This window comes from Amblyomma maculatum, chromosome 1, assembly GCF_055883805.1.
Source record: "Amblyomma maculatum isolate TAMU_Amacu chromosome 1, ASM5588380v1, whole genome shotgun sequence".
In the NCBI taxonomy this organism is placed as follows: Eukaryota; Metazoa; Arthropoda; class Arachnida; order Ixodida; family Ixodidae; genus Amblyomma; species Amblyomma maculatum.
Window position 1 is genome coordinate 12491236 of NC_139344.1, and position 20787 is coordinate 12512022.

At 46.5% G+C, this 20787-nt stretch overlaps 1 protein-coding gene across 1 annotated transcript in view; it reads left to right on the forward strand.

Annotated features, from left to right (window-relative positions):
• LOC146201780 (neuroguidin) overlaps positions 1-20787 on the forward strand; it is a 70877-nt gene that overhangs the window by 15292 nt on the left and 34798 nt on the right. Inside the window, exons 6-9 of the mRNA XM_084587735.1 lie at positions 568-670; positions 4335-4459; positions 11770-11825; positions 16363-16411. Coding sequence (XP_084443861.1) covers positions 568-670; positions 4335-4459; positions 11770-11825; positions 16363-16411 — 333 coding nt within the window. The remainder of the gene's footprint in view (positions 1-567; positions 671-4334; positions 4460-11769; positions 11826-16362; positions 16412-20787) is intronic.

The following is a 20787-nucleotide window of genomic DNA, read 5'->3' on the forward strand; positions in this document are numbered from 1 at the left end:
GTCGCGATGACTTCTCCACATGTCACCAGTATAAGGGGGTGGAGCATCTGGAAAAAAACCAAGGAAGCGATCTCGCCTCGTCATTCCTTCAGATCTGTTGCTAAATCTCTTCCGTGCTTAGGACGATGCAAATACGAACTGAACTTTGCGAGAGCTAAAAAAGAAGCTGTGCATACTTCATGTCTATAAATGCTGATCTGCACCTTTATGCAGTGGAATTCTCAATTCTTAATGCATTTGTACCTCATTCAGCAGATAATTTTTTTAATATATCAGTTCGGATCATACATTTTCCTGGATAATGTTTTTTTTTTTCTGGAACTCTTTTAAGCAACGAGGTTTTATTGCGCATGCATGCATGCATGCATTCATACATGCATGCATACATATGTACATGCATACCCAAACACACACACACACATACTGCCAGTAATGTTTTTTGTTGGCTTATTGCGTAAATGTTTTGCTTTTGTGGCTTCAAACCTTGCTCTGACAATCATTGTAACTCGTAAGGCTTTTTGTGAGTGTCTAAGTAACATTATTTCGTCACCTTTATTGTTATTTCAGAGTGGTGACGAGTCCACTGGGACTGTTGATGATGAAAAAGGAGAGCAAGACAAGAAAGCAACAAAGGTGTACAGACCTCCAAAACTGGCTCCGGTGCACTACGGTAATCTGTCTTTCACAATCTGCTTCCAGTTTAGGATACAGCTGCATAATTTGAAGCCTTCTCAATTAACCATTTGTTTTGTCAAAGACAGTGGAATATAATTTGTGATCTGATGTAGGTTAAATGCCTAAATTTGGAACCAGTCAAGAGTAAAAAAAAAAATGGTGTGGATGTACTGTGGGCCATACCTTCTACTGTCATATTGGGGGGGCTGCACTTACTCAGGACTGGCATTGTGCTGTGCACATAGTTATGCGAGCAAAAATGAAATTCATTGGCAATCTTCTGCTCTGTTGCACATGTGCTTACATATGTGACGTCAGGCATTAAAAGCCAAACAGCCCTCAGTAAAACAGATTGCAAATATGTGGGTCAGGTACAGTATATACTGCCAGTGACCTAACAAGGTCATAAAATAATTTGAATTTGGAAAACAGAGAGGCCCATTTTATGTAGCATTTTTCGAAGGGTGGTCTGCATTTGAGTAGTTGTAATGAGTTGGTGTGGCATCATATCAATTATTGTAGATTCTAATGCATTCTTGATTGTAATGTGCACCTGCTTTTCAAGGTCAGGAGATTTCAATGCCTTACTTAGATAAATAAATGAATCTTAGATAAATGCTTAGATAAATAAATGAATCTTCTTTTTATTTAGAACAGGTAACCTTAATTGTAACCACTCTAATGAAGCAAAGTGGTAAAAAAAACAAAAAACTGCAACACCATTTTAGTTGCCTCCATCCCAGATGCTTGTTTGCCTTTGCAGCGAAAGCCTGCACCTTTTCACAAAGTTTCATATTCAAGCACCTGCTTGGCTTTGAACCCCGACTGTGCTAGGCCTTTCTGCCTTGCCAGCTACAGCAACTCCGAACGCATATGAGGCTGCCCGATCATCGCCTGTCTGTATCCTCAAGTGCAGTAGATTAGGTAGGCAGTGTCGGTAATATATGTGAGTAGTAGTGCGGGGTAAATCTGAGTTCTCTGATGTTACTACTAGTTGTAAAACCATAGTTTTCATGTATCAGAAAACAGGGGTCTGAGTTGCCCACAATTTTGCCGTTTATGGATTCTTGCAAGGCCATTGGTCATTTCAATTCAAATTATGGGATTCCTGAGAAGCGCACAACCACCTGTTAACAAAATCAATTTAATTATAAAAAGTTATCGAGATAACAGTCCCCCAGATAAATTCAGTAAAAAAAAAAAAAAAGTAAGAAAAAAAGAAACTGCTTTTCAGAAGATAGTGGTGACACGTGGTGATATTGATAAACACTTGGCTCAAGAATTGAGCATTCAGGAGGCCGATGGCTTGCCAAATTAAGGCCAGCTATACTCCGGTGCAGAGGACTCCAGCCAGGCATGCCATGGCTAAAGAGAAAGGTCAGGATAATGGGTGGACTGAATGACAGCAGTTCAAAGAAAAAATTACCCATGATTACGTTACTTCCTAATGCGAAATTTGAGCGCAGCTCATCACCTGTTTCACCTTTTCGAAAATATTGAGGCAAAGATTTCGAGCAAGACACATATGTATAATTAAAGACAACTTTTTTTTAAATTTTTCACACATATTCCTTCAAGAAACACTCCACTAACAGTTCTTGGCGGTCATGAAAGAAGCTTTGTGGTCGGAGAAATGAAGAGAGCAATTGAGTTATCGGAAGGTTGCGGGAAGCAGCGCGTGTGCCCATATGAATGTTGAGTGTTGCGCGACCTGACTGATGCCGATGAGTAAAGCGAGTGAGAACGGGATGCACGCACCGTGATCCGCTGATAGCGAGCCGGCCGGAGAGCACCCTCGCCGCCACGCAGGAAGAGGGGGGGACCCCCTTTCTGCATGGCGGCGATGGTGTTCTACGCAGTGACGTCTTGACTCTCTAACAGCGGCGGCGGCATCGGCATTAGTCAGTCGCTGCTAGCGCTACCTCCGGCAACCCCCCCTCCTTTCCTCGTGTTCTCGGGTTGTTGCACGCGCTCTTGCCCCCATCGTTCGCCACTGAATGTACCCCCCCCTTCCTGCGAGGCTCCGGTTGCCGAAGCGGCAGCTCGAACTGGGGGGATGAAAGGGCACCGGAGCTGGTTACGAGGCCGATGCGGCCGACGCGAAACCTAGGAACGGGCGCCAAAGAGCTGCGCTCTAAAAGGCAGTGTATGAGGTTACCACAAATGAGGGGACAGTTTGGACGAGACAGCCAGGCGTGGTGGGGCAGTGGTTAGGGTACTCGACTACTGTGGCCAACGATGCAGGGTCAAATCCCGGCCATGGTGGCCGCTTTTCGATGGAGGTGAAAAGCAAGGCGTCCATATGCTGTGCACATCGATGTTACTGCATATTAAAGAGCCTCGGGAGGTTGAAATTCCCGGAGCCCTCCGCTACAGCGCCTCGTAGCCTGAGTCACTTTGGGATGTCAAATCCCATAAACCAAGCACGTTTGGACAAGACGGATCGGACGGAAATAGAAGAGGTGCTTGTGTATAGTTGCCTCATTATCCTTCGGTGCCCAGTTGTGGAAATTGCAGGCTGATGAACCAAGAAGTCATAGAGACAGTCACAGAAGATTGGGGGATGATGCAGTTTTGAATGTAACTAAGGGCTTACTGAGAGTCAGGGTATATTGTATAATTTTGTAAAGGTGGCATGCACGAGAGAGGTGATCTCGAGTGAGATGATGTTCTGAAGGTTGGAAAAAGGCCCACACATCCTGATTGTGGGATCAGCCAAGTTAGACGATCCAATGCTGTGGTGTGAGCACTACTCTGAGAAGGGCGAGTTTGGGTGAGCAGCCTGCACTTGAAGGCTACCGCTGTGAGGTCAAGCTGCATGTTGCAAGGTATGGGTGCATGCGCAGGTTGAATGGCAGTGGAGGTGAAAATATGGAAGGAGTAGTCCTGCTGTAGTGTCCAGCTTCCCTGGTGGTTTCCATACGGGTGGGTGACCTGTTCTCAATGGTGAATAGTGAGAGACTCAAGGGGAAGGAAAAAAAACCAGTGTCATAAAGTCTTTGGTTAGATGTGGGTCTGGGAGTTTGAGGGAGGCATTGTAGCTTTTAACAAGGGCAGAGGAAATTTGAAGTTGTGTTATTTCACGAGGTAGTAAAGCAGAGGATCTTATTCAGGGCTGGTGCTTGTGCGAGTGCTATTGCTTGGGGCTCATTCAGGGCAGCATGGCATGTGACCACTTGCCCAGGCCAAGTGGCCCACTTGATGGCATATTTTTGAGGTGACGTTAGGTGACAGTTTTTATTGACTGCTTCTAGATGGCGCCTCCATTCGGAAGCATCCAAGAAGTGGCCACCAAAACCAGTTGCTTTTGAAGCAGAATTTTCTTACTAGCATGGTCTAGGAGCCTTGAAGAAAATACCACGCAGCTAACTTGTGATGCCGGTGACAGTAGTTTTTCCTGGTGTCGTTTCATTTTCAAACCCACTTCTAACACGCATGTCGTCTTAAGCAAATTCTTCTAGGAGAAAAAAAAAAAAGGAGGGCATTAGAATGCTGTGAATGCAGTATTTGGTCATACTTTGACACCATAATCAATCTCGATGTTAGCTAAAGCTGTTTCGTTCTCTTGGAATTACTCTTTGTGCAGTCTTTCTGTTTCGCATTCAGTGATTGCTTTCATCCTGAGAATCCTGATCACCAGTGTGAATTGTAAATTGCAGATGGTGACGAGACAGAAAAGGAACGTCAGGAACGCCTCCTTGAACGAGCAAAGAGGAAGGCCTTGAGCACTAGTGTCATGGAAGAACTGCGAAATGAGTTTTATGATGGCCCCATCGAAATTAAGGTCAGTGCTGCTGCCTTTGGTAGCTACTCGATAACGTGCACTACGCACAAAACCACGAACCTCACTGTAAACCTCACAGCTATGAGCAGTGCTCTCTTAACAACACGTTTGGAAAAGAATTGCTTGGGAGGTCATCCTTCCATTCATTTGTCTTTTTGGGAAAGTATAAGACGCAGACACATTGTCGACAATGTTATTTTTGTTTATATTTATTTATTTTTATTTTTTTCAAGAGGGGGGGGGGGATCTAATTTTTGCCCTCCTGAGCTCGGGGAAAGAGGCATTTGAGGGATATTTCCAATAAGAGCACTGGCGGTACCATGAGAGGACGAGATGAACTGAAGGTGGGAGGGGAAGGGGGGCGGAGATGCCTGGGCTTCCTCAGGGTTCCTCTCGTGGGCACATCAACCTAGCTAATCAGATGTAATTTGTTGCCGCATGCCACACAGGGCTTTAGCTAGCATGATGCTTCAAGAAGGAACAGAAATAAAGAATAGAGGAATGTCACATAAGCACAGTAGAGCCCCACTTTTGTATTTCTGACAGGACCGTGATAACAAAACAAAACCAGCCGAATCTATGTCATTGTCTGTTTCTCTATTTTCCTTTTTTTCTTGCTAGCACGACATGTTGCTGTAGAATTTTCGAGCCCTTGTTACTCTTGCAGTCATGTGCTTGCACAGAATGTCCTAAATGCCCTGTGGTGTGTCTGTGCGTGAGCAGCTGCTAATATAAAGAAAGCAACAGCAAAGCAGGGGAGGGTGCACGGTGCTGGTGAAGTCCGGACATTTGTGCATGGTTCTCTTCTGTTTTCATGTTAGCGCTTGAATTCCACACAAGCATCTATTAGGACACAGCAATGCAGCAAGCAAAACTCTGATGGCAACTGTGTCTTATGCAGCACTGCTTTTTTATGGTGGTTATTGTGGCATAGATTTTTTTTTTTTTTTTGTCTTTAGTCATTTGCATTTGCGCCACAGAGACAATGAAACTGCTCCAGTAACCGAGGCACAACAAATGTTCGTGCCACCCGTAAGCATGCTCGGTGCTGGCATACATGCAACGCTTCAGATGCCACAAACATGGTGACAGCCAAGCGCAATGGTCTCTAGGGTCCTGCTTTGGCCAGTCTGCCATCACCATTCTGGACGTGTGAAACGTAACCTGTCAAAATGACATTTAATTTCATATAAAGTAAGGGTCTGTAGGTTCATGTGCCCTTTTGAAGTTGGGGCATTAAGGGGGGACATGGGTCTTGAGCAAAATTTTCTTAATATTTGTCCTGTCAGTATGAAATTTGCAGGGTTTATGTAAATTCTTGTGCTGGTTTCAAATATGTTGTTAGTTTTCTTCTACATAAATTTGCTGAGTAGTTACAGCAACTTTGCTGTTCCAGACTTGCGGGAAGCTTGTAAAAATATCTACTGAAGGGAAATTGCTAAAATGCACATGGATCTGTTCCTGAATGTCTAAGGAACACAATAAAACAAGTTTTGTGCTCCTGCCTTACTACAAGCCAAAGTTATGGAAGTTTTAAGTTTCAGCTTCACAAGTGCAACCACCCCCTTTCTACATCTTCTTATGTTTAAAAATTTTTCATGCAGTTGAGACCTTGTATAATAGCTTTATTGTGTTCCTTTAACACTCACGAGCCAGTAAAAAAAAAAATCATTACAATCTAACGAGTAGGAGAGCCACAATGCCACCCGCAAAATAGAAGGGTAGGCAAAATTTTCATTTTGAGAAAAATGGAAAAAACGAATTGCAATGTCAAACACTAATTTAATCAAACAAAAACTGTAGAAATGCAGGCCACTGTGGCCTAGAAGGCTCCTGGACAGTAATCTGCATTGGGTTTGCCCTTCTGCTTTCGTTTTGCTGCAGTCTGAAAAGCTGCAGAGGAAGCACGCTTCCTCTCTGCTCTCAGACATTCACTGGTGCAATGCACACGTTTACAATTTAAAATGGCTATAAACCTCCAGGAATGTAGTCTCTTTGCTTTCCAACGTCCAAGTGTCGCCTCTTTCATTTTGATTTGCAGTTGCAGCACACTCAGTTGTCACTTTTTCGTTTTTTCTGTTTTTTTTTTTTTTTTTTTACGTACGTCGTTTTGCTACGTCCTCGCATCAAGACCGCGGTGAGGAACGTTTATTGCGGAAAAGAAATGTAATTTGGAGCTGTTTGCTGCTTCGCAGTGCTCTGCATTGCACTGGAAGCAAGTGAATTCCCTAAGGACAATGAACGAGGTCCGATCGGCGCAAACGCGCGGCGAGCTCTACGAAGACGACGTGTCCCGCAGTTTACGCATTGGAGAATAAGTTTGACGGCGATTCCTTATCCCCGTTCACTTTTTTAAATGCCAATATCGCCGCCGTATGTTTTACGCTTTGCCAATCTCTGCAAACTGTTTAGATCTGACGATCGTGAACTCCGCATCGCCAAGCGGACTGTCCGCCGCGCTGCCGTCATCGTTACGAACACAATCCGTTTACCGCTTCGTTGCTGGAGTTGGCGCGAGTTCAAGCTTTTCCTGTTTTGAGCTTATCTTTCTGCTCATCTGCGGCCTGCGTTATCACTGTCGCGGCGGGTGCGACCGCTGGCAGTAGCAGTCCCCCGTGCTGGGGAACACGCTAGGCCTACTTCAGGCTCATACACACGATCGTTCGGCGCACAATTTTCGTCGGCCTGAGCGTGCACAGCCGGGGCAGGGCATCACTTAAGATGATTCTTCAACTATTTTTTTCACTTTTTTCACAAATTCTTGCCATCAACGCACCTCGCGGTTCGGAACCAAGCGCGGCCGGCGTCACGTCTCCGCCGTCTCCCCGCGGCTCGGGCGCGCCGAGCAGACGCCGTCAGCCAGCTCCACCAATGCGGGGACGCCTTATCGTCACGTGCACCCCGAAAGCCAATTGGATTGCAAATGCCACGTTTTCTTTTTTGCTATTTTTTATGCGACCAATGGGCGAATGTAAACAGCAGAGGCGGCAATTTGAAGACGAAAGGCGGCTCTTTCGAATGAGACCAAAATGGCTACGGTGCCGCGCACAAAATGGGAGCTACGCTTCGCGGAAAATGGTTGTTTCGGGGGTCGTTTTCGGCCCAAATTTGGGCGACATCGATTATATAAATTGGCATTGTGACTAAAATACCGACCCTAGAGATGAAAAACTTAGCAGATAGGTAGATAAAGAGCTACTGATTTAGCCAATCACATTTTCTAAAAAGTGATTTTTTCGCGATTTTTTGGTCCGAAAGACCCGTCTCCCCCCTTAAGATTAGTAAATGCAGTAGCGGCCTTTTAATATTGTGGATTTTGTGGAAATTTGGAAGTTGGTCAGATGCTTCTCTTGTGCACTTGATATGTGTGTGGTGTTTTATCAGCATGCAACGCATGCATGGGAGGAGCACTGCTCCAGAGAGAATGTGATTGGCTCATGAAATCTGGGCTTGATGGACGCCGTTCCAGTCTGGAATATAGTCGAACCTCGATGTAACGAAGACCTACTTGCAGCCAAAAATTTCGTTAAATTGTGAATTTTGTTACGTCGAGGTTGCTATGTTTTAGCTGCTCAAATGAAATAACAGGTTTGTGGAACACTGCTGGGAACATGTAAGTTACGAATTCAGGAAATAGGCAAGAAATTCTAGCAATAATAGCACTGACAAGCGCACTGGAAGTTATTTTCTATATCAGGAGCACATAATGAGTGATAACAAATGGACGCAAACGCATAGTTTTTCTCCACGGGCTCAAAGTGCGAGCGCAGTGGCCAGTACTCAAAGCCGCCGCCAGATGTCGTCATTGGTATCATCATCATCCAGCGTTTGCAAACGGAGACAAGAGAGAGAGTTAATACGAGTCTCTAGATAAGATGATCGAGGGACTTTAACGGGGACACTGCCGTATTATAGTGAACTAGATATATAGTTAAACCTCGAGATAACGAAGTCGTAAAAATCGGTAGTTTACTTCGTTATAATGAAATTTCGTTGTATCGAAATTCCGTGCCTAGCATGCGGAAACATTACCAAAGCACTTTCGAATTGTAAGGACTTCGTTTTTATTTCTTCTGAAAGTAATCCGAGACCTTTTGCGTCTGCTTAGCTATCAGAGATGGCCACGCTGCGTTCATAGGCCCAGAGGGATTGCATCGCTTCTTGCAGTCCTGCTAAACTCGCGTAGCGCTGCAGCACGTCTATTGCGTCAAGCACTTGGGGCTTCGCCGCCTTCGGCGTCAGTGTCACTGCAAGGCAGTAACCCAGGCAGTGACAAAGTGAAGGAGAATCGTAGAGGAGAATCGACGAATAAAGCAGAAAATAGCGTACAAACAGCTGCTGCGGTAACGCACGCGGAAAACCAAAGCGAAGGAGAGTCGGAATCGGAAAACGGAGCAGCAAGCAGCGTACAAACGACTCCTGCGGATGTGGTGGCCGTGCGAGAAAGGGATAATGACAGACTGGCATGCACGCTGACACATCGCAGGCACGGGGAAGAATTTCTTTGGATTGCAGCAAAGGAGTGAGCAGAGCAGGAAAGGAGGGGGGGGGGGGGGGGGGGGGGATACGGAGCCGCCGCTCTTGTGACGAAGCAAAAAGACAGGGAGAGAAAAAAAGCGGGCGGGGGCACGGGTACTCAAGCGGTTTATCGCTTATCTCTTGCTTGTAGGGAGCGAATGCCGCGTGCCTCGGGAGGCCTGTCCGCGTGAATTACCCAAGTCTCATGCGCTGGCATTGCTTTCCCTTAGGCCGTCGTCTCCTCTGTGAAATTTTTGTTCTTCCGGGTAAAATTTGTCTGAAGATTTCGTTGTAATGAAATTACAGAAACATTTACTTCGTTCTGTTGAGGTAAAATATACATGGTTTCTAATGGGCATTATGTGATATATTCCTTGTAACTTAGTTATATCGAGGATTTCGTTATACTGAAGTTTGTTATACTGAGGTTTAACTGTAGTCATATGTCTATATCGCCCACGCCAGCATGGCTACCTTGAGTGCGGTAGTCTTTGCTCAGGCTTCATATACACGTACCACATTTACTTGCATAAGAGCCTACCTCCCACTTTGCCACTGAGAACTTGAAAAAAAAAAAGAAAAAACTAGCCGTTAGCACGTCCCTCCATTTCGCGCCGTTGCAGTCCACTGTATTTCTTGGCAGTGTGCCAAGGTGCTATGCAGCGAGAATTAGAGGTGTGCACGGGCCGAAATTTTGAGCCCAAGGCCGACCCGGGCCCGACGTTGCAGACCCGATCTTGGTCCGGCCAGACTCTGAAAGTGACTGAGCCCGGTCTGGCCCGGCCCGGCGCTCATATTTAAGGCCCTGACCTGTCCCGGTCCATCATGCTATAATTGCAGTTGAAGAGATGAAAAAGAAGAAAATAATATTAGGATGACAAGTTTATCGAAGGTTTTGAAATGTCGAGTTCTCACGTTTGAAGGGACAAATTTGCTGAAATGAGGCACAGCACATACGTACAATTAAGTTATTGTGCAAAAACAACAAGTTATGCATTGAATTGAGGCATTGGCAGTGCTCCTGGGTAATGAACCCGGTAGTGCAGAAGTTTCTTTCGGTGCTACAACCTTTGGCTGGAATGACTCGGAGTGCGGTAGCTCTGAACCTAAACAGATGGTTGATTTTTTGGCAAAGTACTAGGTGAGCTCACCTGTAGCTCACCGTGTGCATTTCACCTTAACACCAGCGCCGGTGTTACCAAAACGAAGATGTGAAACTAATAGCCCATGTACAAGAGGCTTTTTTGCTCAATCTGTTATGGCTACCAAAGATCCTTTCATGGCGAGGAAGTGGTGAGGAAGGGCAGGTCAATACCTGAAGATAAACTCTGAAGCTATTGCGTGGGGAGGAGCCGGGAAAATACCGTACATTCAAGATGCTTATCGCACTATAGCCGTAATTGCGCTTTCGCAAAAGTTGCATGTGTTAGATCAGGGTGTCCGGCCCGTCCCGGCCCGTCCCGCGGGCCGGACTGGGTACGGGTTTTCGGGCCGGCCCGTGCTCGTGCACATTTCTAGCGAGAATATCACACTGTGTCTCTTGGCATTAGCTTTAGTGGTGGGGTAAGGGACTTGGCAGAGTGCCTGCGGTGGCCTGTTTGGCTCGTCCCATTGTGTAAGGCTGGTTTTCAGTACATTTGCTTTATCACGTAGCGATGGGGTTGGCGTCATCAGCTACCACAAAATTATTGGGAACTGGAACATGTGATAGCAGCAAGCACCTTTTGAAGGGAAGGATGTTAAGAGCCAGCGTCATGATCGCGGCTGACCGCATGCTTTCTTTGATTGATGGCTGGGATAGACGACTCGTAAAAAAAAAAAAAAAAAGAATCAACTTTTCCTGCTTATTGAACCCTCTCCTCAAACTCATGTGGATTTTTTTTTAAACAAAGTGGGTTCATTACGCAAGTAAATGCGGTATTCCGGTTAGCGCTTTTTTGTCCTGACTGGCCAGTTACGCCATGTCATGACGCGTCCTAAAACTTCCACACCACGGGTTTTGTATGCACACAACGGATTTTATCTTGCTGGCAAATTCCAGACTGCCGGCAAACTTGGTGCTTAAAAAGGCGGTTGCAAAATGCGGTGTTTCAGGACTGAAGTTTTAGTTCTCATCCGATTGTCAAGGTGGCTGCTGGTACATGCATGCGATGTGCGAGGACTTCGTTAAATCGAAAGTGCGGCATGAATTACTTGGTTAAATCGCAAAAAAAAACATACATGGTTATCAATGGAGCAGAGATCGGGAAATAAACAAAAAAATCATTATATTTAGGGTCATTACATCGAGGTTCGACTGTATTAATAGAAAGATTTCTAGTGCCAACCAGTTGTTGCAGACAAAATTTTGACTTGCTGATGTGAGCTAAGCCTTGTTTTCATGCGAGCAAGGCCCTCTTTGTAGTGGTGCTAAAACTTTGTTTTAGATGTAAGGCAGAGATGGTGCAAAACTAGCATGACTGCCGCTAACTGTTCAATGCATGGCTGTATTGTGTTTGGCCGTCAGTGGACCACCAGTAACTAGCTTTTTCTATGCTGCTGATTTCCGGGATTGAAATTCTAGGCATCCTTTTATGATTTCGTCACAGTTCGGCTGGTGTGCCACCACGCAATGTGTTGCTATTGGCGCCAGAGGCTAGGGTTTTTGTAAACTGCACTTACTATCTGTGTTCAGCAGATCTGAAGTCATCTCTATATAATCGGCTATATATTATTATAGAGAAATCAGACTGTTCACATAGCTTTCCATCCAGATGTTATGTTAATGGAGTGCACTAATTGTTGTTTTTCAGGATGCTTATGACAGCCACAAGGCAAAACAGAACAAGGCTTTGCAGGAACGAGTGCAGTAAGTGGGCTTGCTTGGTTTGGACTCCAGTGTATTTTCTTTGTTTAACTGATTGAACAGGAGAGCTCTACTTTCCGTAGTGCTGTGAACAATGTGATGGTGTGGAAGCGCTGCTCCGTTCTGCTTCACACTGCTTTCCCTGCTCCATCCTGCTGCAGAGTGCAGTACAGTGAAAGCTCGTTAATTCGAACCTCGATAATTCGAATTTTCGGATAATTGGAACTACACTACTTAATCCGGCCAAGCTCCATAGAGATCTGTGTATAAAAAAGCCCGTTAATTCGTACGCGAGTCGGTTCCGCTACGGATAATTCGAACTACGCGCCGCCGCGTCTGGGCGATTAGGCGCACATCACGCGGCAAAAAAAAAAAAATAAAATAAAAAAAAAAGAAACCTTCGCGATCGGTAGGCATAATTAGAGGCTGCGCACGTCCAAAACGGGGACGGAAGATGGAACCAGGTAAAACCATGGAAGAGTGGGTAAAACTTAAATGGCGCCATGACCGGCGTGGCGGCCGGCGGCGTTGAAGGGAGGGGACGGCGGCCGCGGCAAGGTCAGCGCATAGCCGCGCGGCGGTGGCTGCCTGCTCTCTCTTCTGCGCAACCTCCATAGCTCGCAACTAAATACTCGTTAATTCCAACCCTGTTAATTTGGAAATAGGGATAAGTACTGTCGGCGCGGTTCCAGCCAACGCCCATGAAAGGCTATGATCTCGGACGGGCACTATGGGTTAAATTTTTTCTTTTGCGATGGCCATCCATCCTTTCACTCATCAGTCGTCAACGGAAGCACGCGAGTCAGCCGCAATCATGACGCCAGCTTTTAGCACCGTTCGTTCCGATGATTGAAGTGGCAGTAGACAGTGCCGCCCGCCCCAGTCGCTCAAAGCATGATAAAGGAACGCTTTGAAAAGGAGGCTTGCACAACCGGACAAGCGCTGGCACTTTGCCAAGTTTGCTTTTCTTCCTCCTGCCGGAGCTAAAGTCAAAAGATAAACAGGCCGCCATCGCTGCGCAGCATCTGGCACACTGCCAAGAAATATGTTGTGGACCGTAATGGCCCAAAACGGAGGGACGCGCTAACGACTGACGCCTTTATTATTAGTTTTTTTTTTCAGATTCGTAAGCACAAATCGGGGCGTGGTGGGTTCATTATGGGAAGAGTTCGTTACGCGACTAAATACGGTACATTTACCGTAATACAAATTGGCTTTGGTCAGTTTTTTTCGAGGCCATTCGATAATTCGAACTATTTTTCCGGTCTCGTGAAGTTGAATTAACGAGCTTTTACTGTATTACTCCAAAACTACTCCACATTGGCTATCTTTATGTTCTGCCACTAAATTTAGCATAATACTGGTTTTTGCCGTACAGCGGGGCAATAATGATATTGCCTGTAAAGAGAAATGTGATGTAATGCAATTTGAGTAAGCAACAGTGAGAGAAGCACAGCAGGGGGGTGGCCAGCTGTGAGTTGCGCGTACATGCCATAGGGCCCCCTGCAGTCGAAACGATGGTAGTACACTGACAGCAGAGTTATGCTTATTGCACGGGGCCTGATACATATGAAGTTATAAACTAGAGAAGCATAAGGCTTAATAAACCTTTTTTGGGAAGCAAATTTAAAATACGCTACAAGCGGTTGGAGGGGATCAGTTGTGAAAAAATGCCCTGTGCACTTGACATAGCACAGCCTTTTGAATTTCCATTAAAGCGAGAAATAAGGGCACCGAGCAGAGCAAATATCGCAAACTACCGCAGGCCACTGGAAAACTTGTCCATTTCCAAAGAACTACATGAGTTGTTCTAATGCTTCTGCTATGAAAACAAGCAGGTACTGTGCCATCAAGACTCTTTGTCATTAACAAGTGTGTCAAGCCTACGTCATACAAAAGCATATTGGAAACATTACTGAGGTGATGCGCTGAAGGTGCCACTCTGTATAAACCTTTTTAAGGGTGCTGGAAAGCTATACAGGACCTATCGCCAACATGCTGAAATCGAGGGAGCCTCGGCAGCATAGGTCAAGAAAGAACATGAGGAAGCAAGTGGGAGTGAAACGAAGAAGCTGAAAGAAGAGAAAAGGGAAAAATTTTTCTGCACACACCTATGATCAAAAAGAATATGTTCAAGATAGGGGACGGAAATGTGCTACTCACTGATGTGAAATGAAATTTAGGTCTGTCAAGTCAGTATAGGCAAAAGGCTTAGTCAAGCTTGATGTTCAGTTATGGAGTGCAGAATCAAGCATTCCATTTGCTGCTGCTGTTCTGAATCGTTGCGCAGCTCAGGTCACCTTTGTTATTTAAACATCTGTACGTGTTTTGGTTGTTAATGTTATCACAGATGTGTGCATAGTTAGCAAAGCATTGAATTTTCAATATGAAGGAATCAAACAACATTTAAGCCTTGAAACATACTCCGAAACCTAAATCATATGCTCCAAAACTTATTTGATTGCTTCAAAGCTGCTCCAAAATGCTGCTTCCACCTCTTAGCTTGTGAGACATACCGTATAAACTGGAATATAAGTCGAGTGGGAATATAGGTCGACCCCCTTACCTTGAAGTGAAAAAAAGAAAAAAAAAAGAAAACAACCAAAAATTGCCGAAACGCATTTATTTAAAACATCGGCTGCGTCCCTGCATTAGCGGAGCTACGGTCTCACTCCGAAATTTCAGCAGCGTCGTCGGAAGATAACTCTTTGTCGCTCGCCGTCTCCCACAGTGCGTCGTCCTCAGTTCCGTCAAGCTTGTTGCTTAAGCAGCACTTCTTAAATGCTTTCTGCACCATAGCATCCGGCAAAGAAGACCAGGCCGACAACACCCAGCTGCAAACGGTCGCAAGCGGAGGCCTTCGCAGGCGACCTGTCGGCGTTTTCGGATTGAAGCCGGACATCCACGCATTGTATTCCTGCCGCACTCTGTCCTTAAACGGTTTGTTGAGTACGACGTCGAGTGGCTGAAGGGTGGACGTCATTCCACCAGGAATGACAACGAGGTCCGTCCTAGCTTCGCTGAGCGCACGCTTTACTGATTCGGTCAGGTGACCGCGAAATGCGTCCAGAACCAGCATGCTCCGACGACTCAGCAGTGCACCGGGCCGGCGATTCCACACCACACGGATCCAATCAACCATCATGGCCTCGTCCATGTAGCCTTTTTCATTGACGCGCACCACAACACCTGGCGGGAAAGCTTCCTTCGGCATAGTCTTCCTTTTGAAAATTACAAAAGGCGGCAGCTTTCTGCCATCAGCTGTGCATGCAAGCATGACAGTGAAGCGCGAGTGCTCACTTCCTGTCGACAGAAGTTTCACCTCTTTGGCGCCGCGTTCGTTGACCGTTGTAGACGAAGGCATGTCGAACCACACTGGGGTCTCGTCGGCGTTTGCAATTTGTCCCAGCATGTAGCCGTGCTCTTCTCGAAGGCGAATTACAAATCGCTGGAAGCTAACGAGCTTATCGGCGAACTCCTCCGGCAGCTTCTGGCATATTGATGTGCGCCGGCGGAGGGAAAATCCCTTGCGCCTCATGAAACGGCGCACCCATGACTTCGGTGCGCTGAACTCTTCTCGATGTAGTCCGGCTTCACGCGCGAGCTCCAGAGCTTTGCAGCGAATTGAATCTACAGTCACGGGTAGTGAGCGCGCACGAAGCTGCCGCACAAAGTCCGCAAGTGCGTCCTCAAGTTGTGGGTGCACTGCACGACGTCCACGAAAGGACATTTTGCTCGGTTTGCACGCGAACAGCTCACCTTTTTGTCCGCGCCAATACCGCACGCTCTTTTCCGAGACGCCAAACTGGCGCTGAGCGGCCATGTTGCCGTTCGCTTCGGCGAACTCTATAACTTTCTTCTTGAAAGCCGCAGTAAACTGCCTCCGCGTGCCGCTATTCATTGCTAACGCACGTGGTTGAACGAAACTGCACACGCGAAGACTAACACGCCAGTGACTGAAAACAAAAATCCAACTGATGCAACCACGTTTGGATGTCGATACGGCTTTGGCTGTCCGTTCGCGTGCAGGCACGCTAGACGTTGCCAGACTGTGACTCACATTCTGCTAAAGACCGCTATATAAGACGAGGGGCGACCTTAGCTTGCTTTTTTTAAGAAAAAATCTCGACTTATATTCCGGTTTATACGGTAGTATAAGTTGGAAAAATGATCCCCACAGTATCGCAGGCGTCTTTTGCAGTCAAAATATTCGTGGTCAATATGTACAAGTCTTTGAAGTGCACGATGGTTTCTCAGTGGTGTCAGAAGTATCGCAAATCTGGATCACTCGAGTCCCGAAAGTTTGTCCACTGCAGTATACACAAATTCACAAATGGTTGAAGGACGCTGCCATATTTTGCAGTGGGCTGCTGCCGTAGCACAGGAAAGAGTTGACGACTTCCCACCTTAACACCCCAGTCAAACCGGTTTCTCCGAGGGTCGTGAAATGGTCTATATGTATTTTCCTCCACAAATATTGCTGCCTAGTGCGTGGAAACTCCTTCCTATAGTAATTTGCATCTTTTGTTTTATTTCAAAGGTATGAAGAAGACAACATGTTGCGGCTTTCACTGAGCAAAAAGGAAAAGGTAAGCTGCTCTTTGCTTGTCATAATGTGCCATTGTTTCGGGCTGTATTTAGGCGAAAGCCTTTAATGCCTCATCGTTGTCAGCAGGAGCTGTCGGCAGAGGGTGTCACACTTTTGAGGGAGATAGTTAAAAAAATATATATAGATAAGCCTTGTCTCCACCGGGAATCGAACCTCCATCCCTTGAATCCCCAGCCGAGCGCTTTACCAACTGTGTCACGCCCCGAATCGTGAAACGTTCATCGCAATTCCCCTTGTCTACTGTGAGGATAACAGGATTCCACGAGTGACAGATACTGCACCTTTAATTTTCTGTAAACGAATTATAGAACGCCGGTGAACTTTTATGCGTTCAATGGAATGCTGGTTGTGTCCGAAAAGGGGCGTGCGATGTACCGTCACGACAGGTCATGACGTCACCAGGCGATTCATGCATATACAAAGCTGACCCTGCCAGGCGTCTGATCCAGGCATCCGTGTGCCGCTTTTCATTTGGTGATTCCTCGAGCGCCACACCACACAGCAAACAGAAGCAGAGCCAGATGTCAAGAAGGCGTTAGTACAGCAGGCATCAGCGGTGTTTGAAATTGATTTTCAGGATAGGAAAGGCGCAGTATCTGTCACAATTCTCCGCAGACACACATACCACGCAAAAAGGAAGGGAGGAAGGGGTGAGTGAAAGAAGAGAGGAAGATAGAGGTACCTTAGTGGAGGGCTACGATCCACCGCACTATAATGGCTTTCGCCTCATCGCACTTCTTAAGTGGTCCAAAGCGCCCTCTAGAATTTTTGTTTCCTGCACTGACATCTGGTAATGTAGTGTTTCTTATAGCACTGACTATTTCGTTGTTCTTTAATTATAACAAAATAAACTAATGCAAGGGGGCTAGAGAGAGCAGCTCTGACTGAAGGAGCTGATGGAAACAGTGTTCTGTAGCACCATCACTTAGATTTTCACTGTCATTTGCATCATATAGACTCTATGCCATTATATGCCAAAGTAACGCCAGATAGTGTCAGACCTTTGCCAAATATGGCTTTAAAGAGGCAATCCAAAATCTTTGGTTAATACTGTCACTAACATTGCAATCAAAAAGAAATCTTTATGATGTGCGTGCAGTCTTGGGCTTGCAATAAAGCAGCTCAGAAATGCCATGCTGGGAGAGTGGTGCGGTTCCTAGTCATTCACGCCCGTATTCGCGAACGCGCCTCGACTTGACGCTTCCACCTCCACTCCTTGGAGCGGAGAATATAGCCGCTCCTCCACTCCAGGGCCGATTCAGATTCATGAACGCCCCTCGGCGTTTCCTCCTACAAGTTCTCCTCGAGAATACCTCCTCCACTCGAAGCCGCGCAAGTGGCATATGGGAACGAGATTAAGCTGAACTGTTGGCCTGAAAACTGCGTGCTGAAGTGTGTAACATGCACAGTTTTTCATGCCAAGTCTTCTAAACAACTTTCGCAAGCGACCTCGACGTTAACAGCGCAGTGGACTTGTTTTATGAGCTGGATGCAAATGGCGGCTGTGAAAAATGGCCGAAAATGCTTTTGCATCTGGCAACAGTCGCTGTGGTGACGTAGAGGTTACGCAGAACATGACGTAGGCTTCGAGAAATGGTGTGAATACTTCGGTTTATTTTTTGGTGTGAGATCTACTCTCGGCCTTTGCCGCTGTGCCTTTTTGTTATTGCCAGACTTTGACAGACATGAAAATATAATGCAGGAAAAAAAAAAAGTAAAAGCCGCCAACTCCTACGAGCATGGCTCCTTCATAGGACTCGGACGGCTCGGGGGCAAGCGGTGAAAACACGCATGCTGCTTCGCAGAGTGTTGCAGCTCATGTAACACTGAATTCGACTCTCCAGAAGCAAATGCCGCATTCGGTTTCCAAACAAGTTGAGAGCCCTAATTGAAAACATTCCTGAAAAGCCATGCCCTTCGTCGGCCGTGAATATACCTCCATAGAACGGGCACACCAATGCGCTCCCTCGACAGCACCGCGCGTCCGAAGACGTACTACGTCCCCCCGAGCGACGGGCAAGCCGGGGTACAGCACAGATGTTCGCACAGTCCCACCGCACCTACGGTGCCTCCCAGCTTACTGCATGCAACACGCTTTTCCCATCACAAATTCGCCGCCGTCTGCAGAAGCGCAAGCCATGGAGAGTTGCGCCGCCGCTGCTCGACTCTAGAGTCCTGCCGCGGGCGAGCTCACCATTTACGATCAAATCGCGCCTCAACTCTGCACTCGGTGGGCTCCGAAAAATTGTCCGTTTATCCAGTGACGACTTGAAATGTGCCCGTGCCACACAAGCGCAATGCGATGATGCGACGATCAACACAGCACAGACATTGGTGGCTGATCACGGTTATCCATGTTCGGCGTGAGCGGCAGGGACGGACGGAGGCTAGCCATGGCAGCATTCGTAAAACGATAGTGTGCCAGAACTCCCGGGTCACTGTCACTCTCAGCTGATGCTTTCGAGAAAGGTTCGGTGCATCCTCGTCGTATCTTCTTTCGTGAAAAGTTTGGTAGAATGAATTCCACACTGCGGGCGAGTGATGCGATGTCGGCCATGTTTACACGCGGAGGGGCGGTCGAGGAGTGGCCAAGGTAGCGTCGTCGCAGACTCGAGATTCTCGAGAAAACTCAAGTTTTCTCCGTTGCTGGAGGAGTGATTCGAGTGGAGATTGCTTTCTGAAACGAAAAACAGGCCTCGAGGGCCGCTTGGAGTAGAAGTTCGTGTGAAGGTGTGTTTGTGAATACGGCGGTCAGTGTGGCCAGTTTTAGAGATGGTTGTGCCATCGTTGAGCAAGGAGCATCAAGTGAATCCAGGTAGTGGTGACTGTGTCATTATGTCAGCAGTTTCATGCAGTCCTGTTTATTGAACCAGTGTCGTGCTGCTAAGCATTAGTGCACTACTTAGTCGATCAGCCAAGGGAACTTTAGGTTACAGCTATATATGTGTGACTGTAATGGAATGTGCACAGATAATCATGGTATATACAGTGTTTTGTGGCAGGTTCGGCACTGGTGTGCCAATGAGGGGTCCTCCATCCTTCCCTACCCCCTCCCCATGTTTCTGCCACTTCTTAGTGCAGTTGTTAGTTCTTGCATGATGCCACACACATTTTGATTACATAGCCATGGCACAGGGGGGCACATTCCTGATACCACTGTTGGGGCGCAGCCAAATAATCTTTGCTCATCTTGAGTGCATATTTAGGTAAGCTTGTTACTATGTAGTGTTTGAGTGTTTTCTTGGTTTGATTCCAGAATCGCTACTATTCAACATTTGCACACCAATATTGGTTTCTTCAAGCTTTCCAGCCTAGTACTGGAAGTGAATACTACCAGTGGGCATGCCTGTGACATGTCACAGTGGCTGAGTGCACTGGCTACACTCGCCGAGGACAGTTTTCGCACAAGAGTGTGCAAACAGGGCCCTTGCCATTTTAAGAGGACAGTACTGTGCAGCATGTGTTAATCCGGTGGTTACGGAATTTACACGATTCTAATGCGCAGTAATACTTAACTCCTGGAAACCACGAAAATAACTTGGTGCCCGATTCTAGCGCACACAAGAAATAATGCAGAGAACAGGCATCTAAAAATTGCTTGAAACATTTAATAGAACAAAATCGTCACACACAAACACAACCACGAGATGTGGACGTCATAGGCTACTCGCAGTCAGAATCGAAAGACAGCACTTTCTCACTGTTCACCAACATTTTTAAATGCACACATGACCATTGCTAGCGGGAGGGCCTTCCACGTGCCGTGAATCCATCTCGCAATGTCCCAAGCGTCGCTGTCTTGAGATCGCTTGGTGGCCTGCTCACAGAGCCAGTCGCTCTACGCTGTGCCCTCGGCGCGCACGTGATACTTTACGGGCTTATTTGAGCCATGATACCATGATTTAAGCACACATCGTGCGGCTGGAATACCTGGACAAACACTCAACCAAAAAAATAAATAAATAAATAGAGGCGGCTCACCGGAAGCTCACCGGCTTTGCTGATATCAATGGCAATGTCACTGGCCATGGTTTATTGAGCTGCTTTGTTTCGTGTTTTGAGGTTTCGGTTTCGTTATTTAGGTTTTTCAGTATTGAGTCCAATTGTAACGTGCATATATTTTTAAATGCTTAATTTCTGAAAAAAAGGTGCGCGTAAGAATTGTGCAAATATGATATACAGTAAAAGCTCGTTAATTCAAACTTCACGGGACCGGGAAAAAAGTTCGAATTATCCGATGTTCGAATTATCGAATGGCCTCGAAAAAACTGACGAGAACGATTTGTATTACTGTAAATGTACCGTATTTAGTCGCGTAACGAACCCGCTCGCATAATGAACCCACCCAGCCCCAAT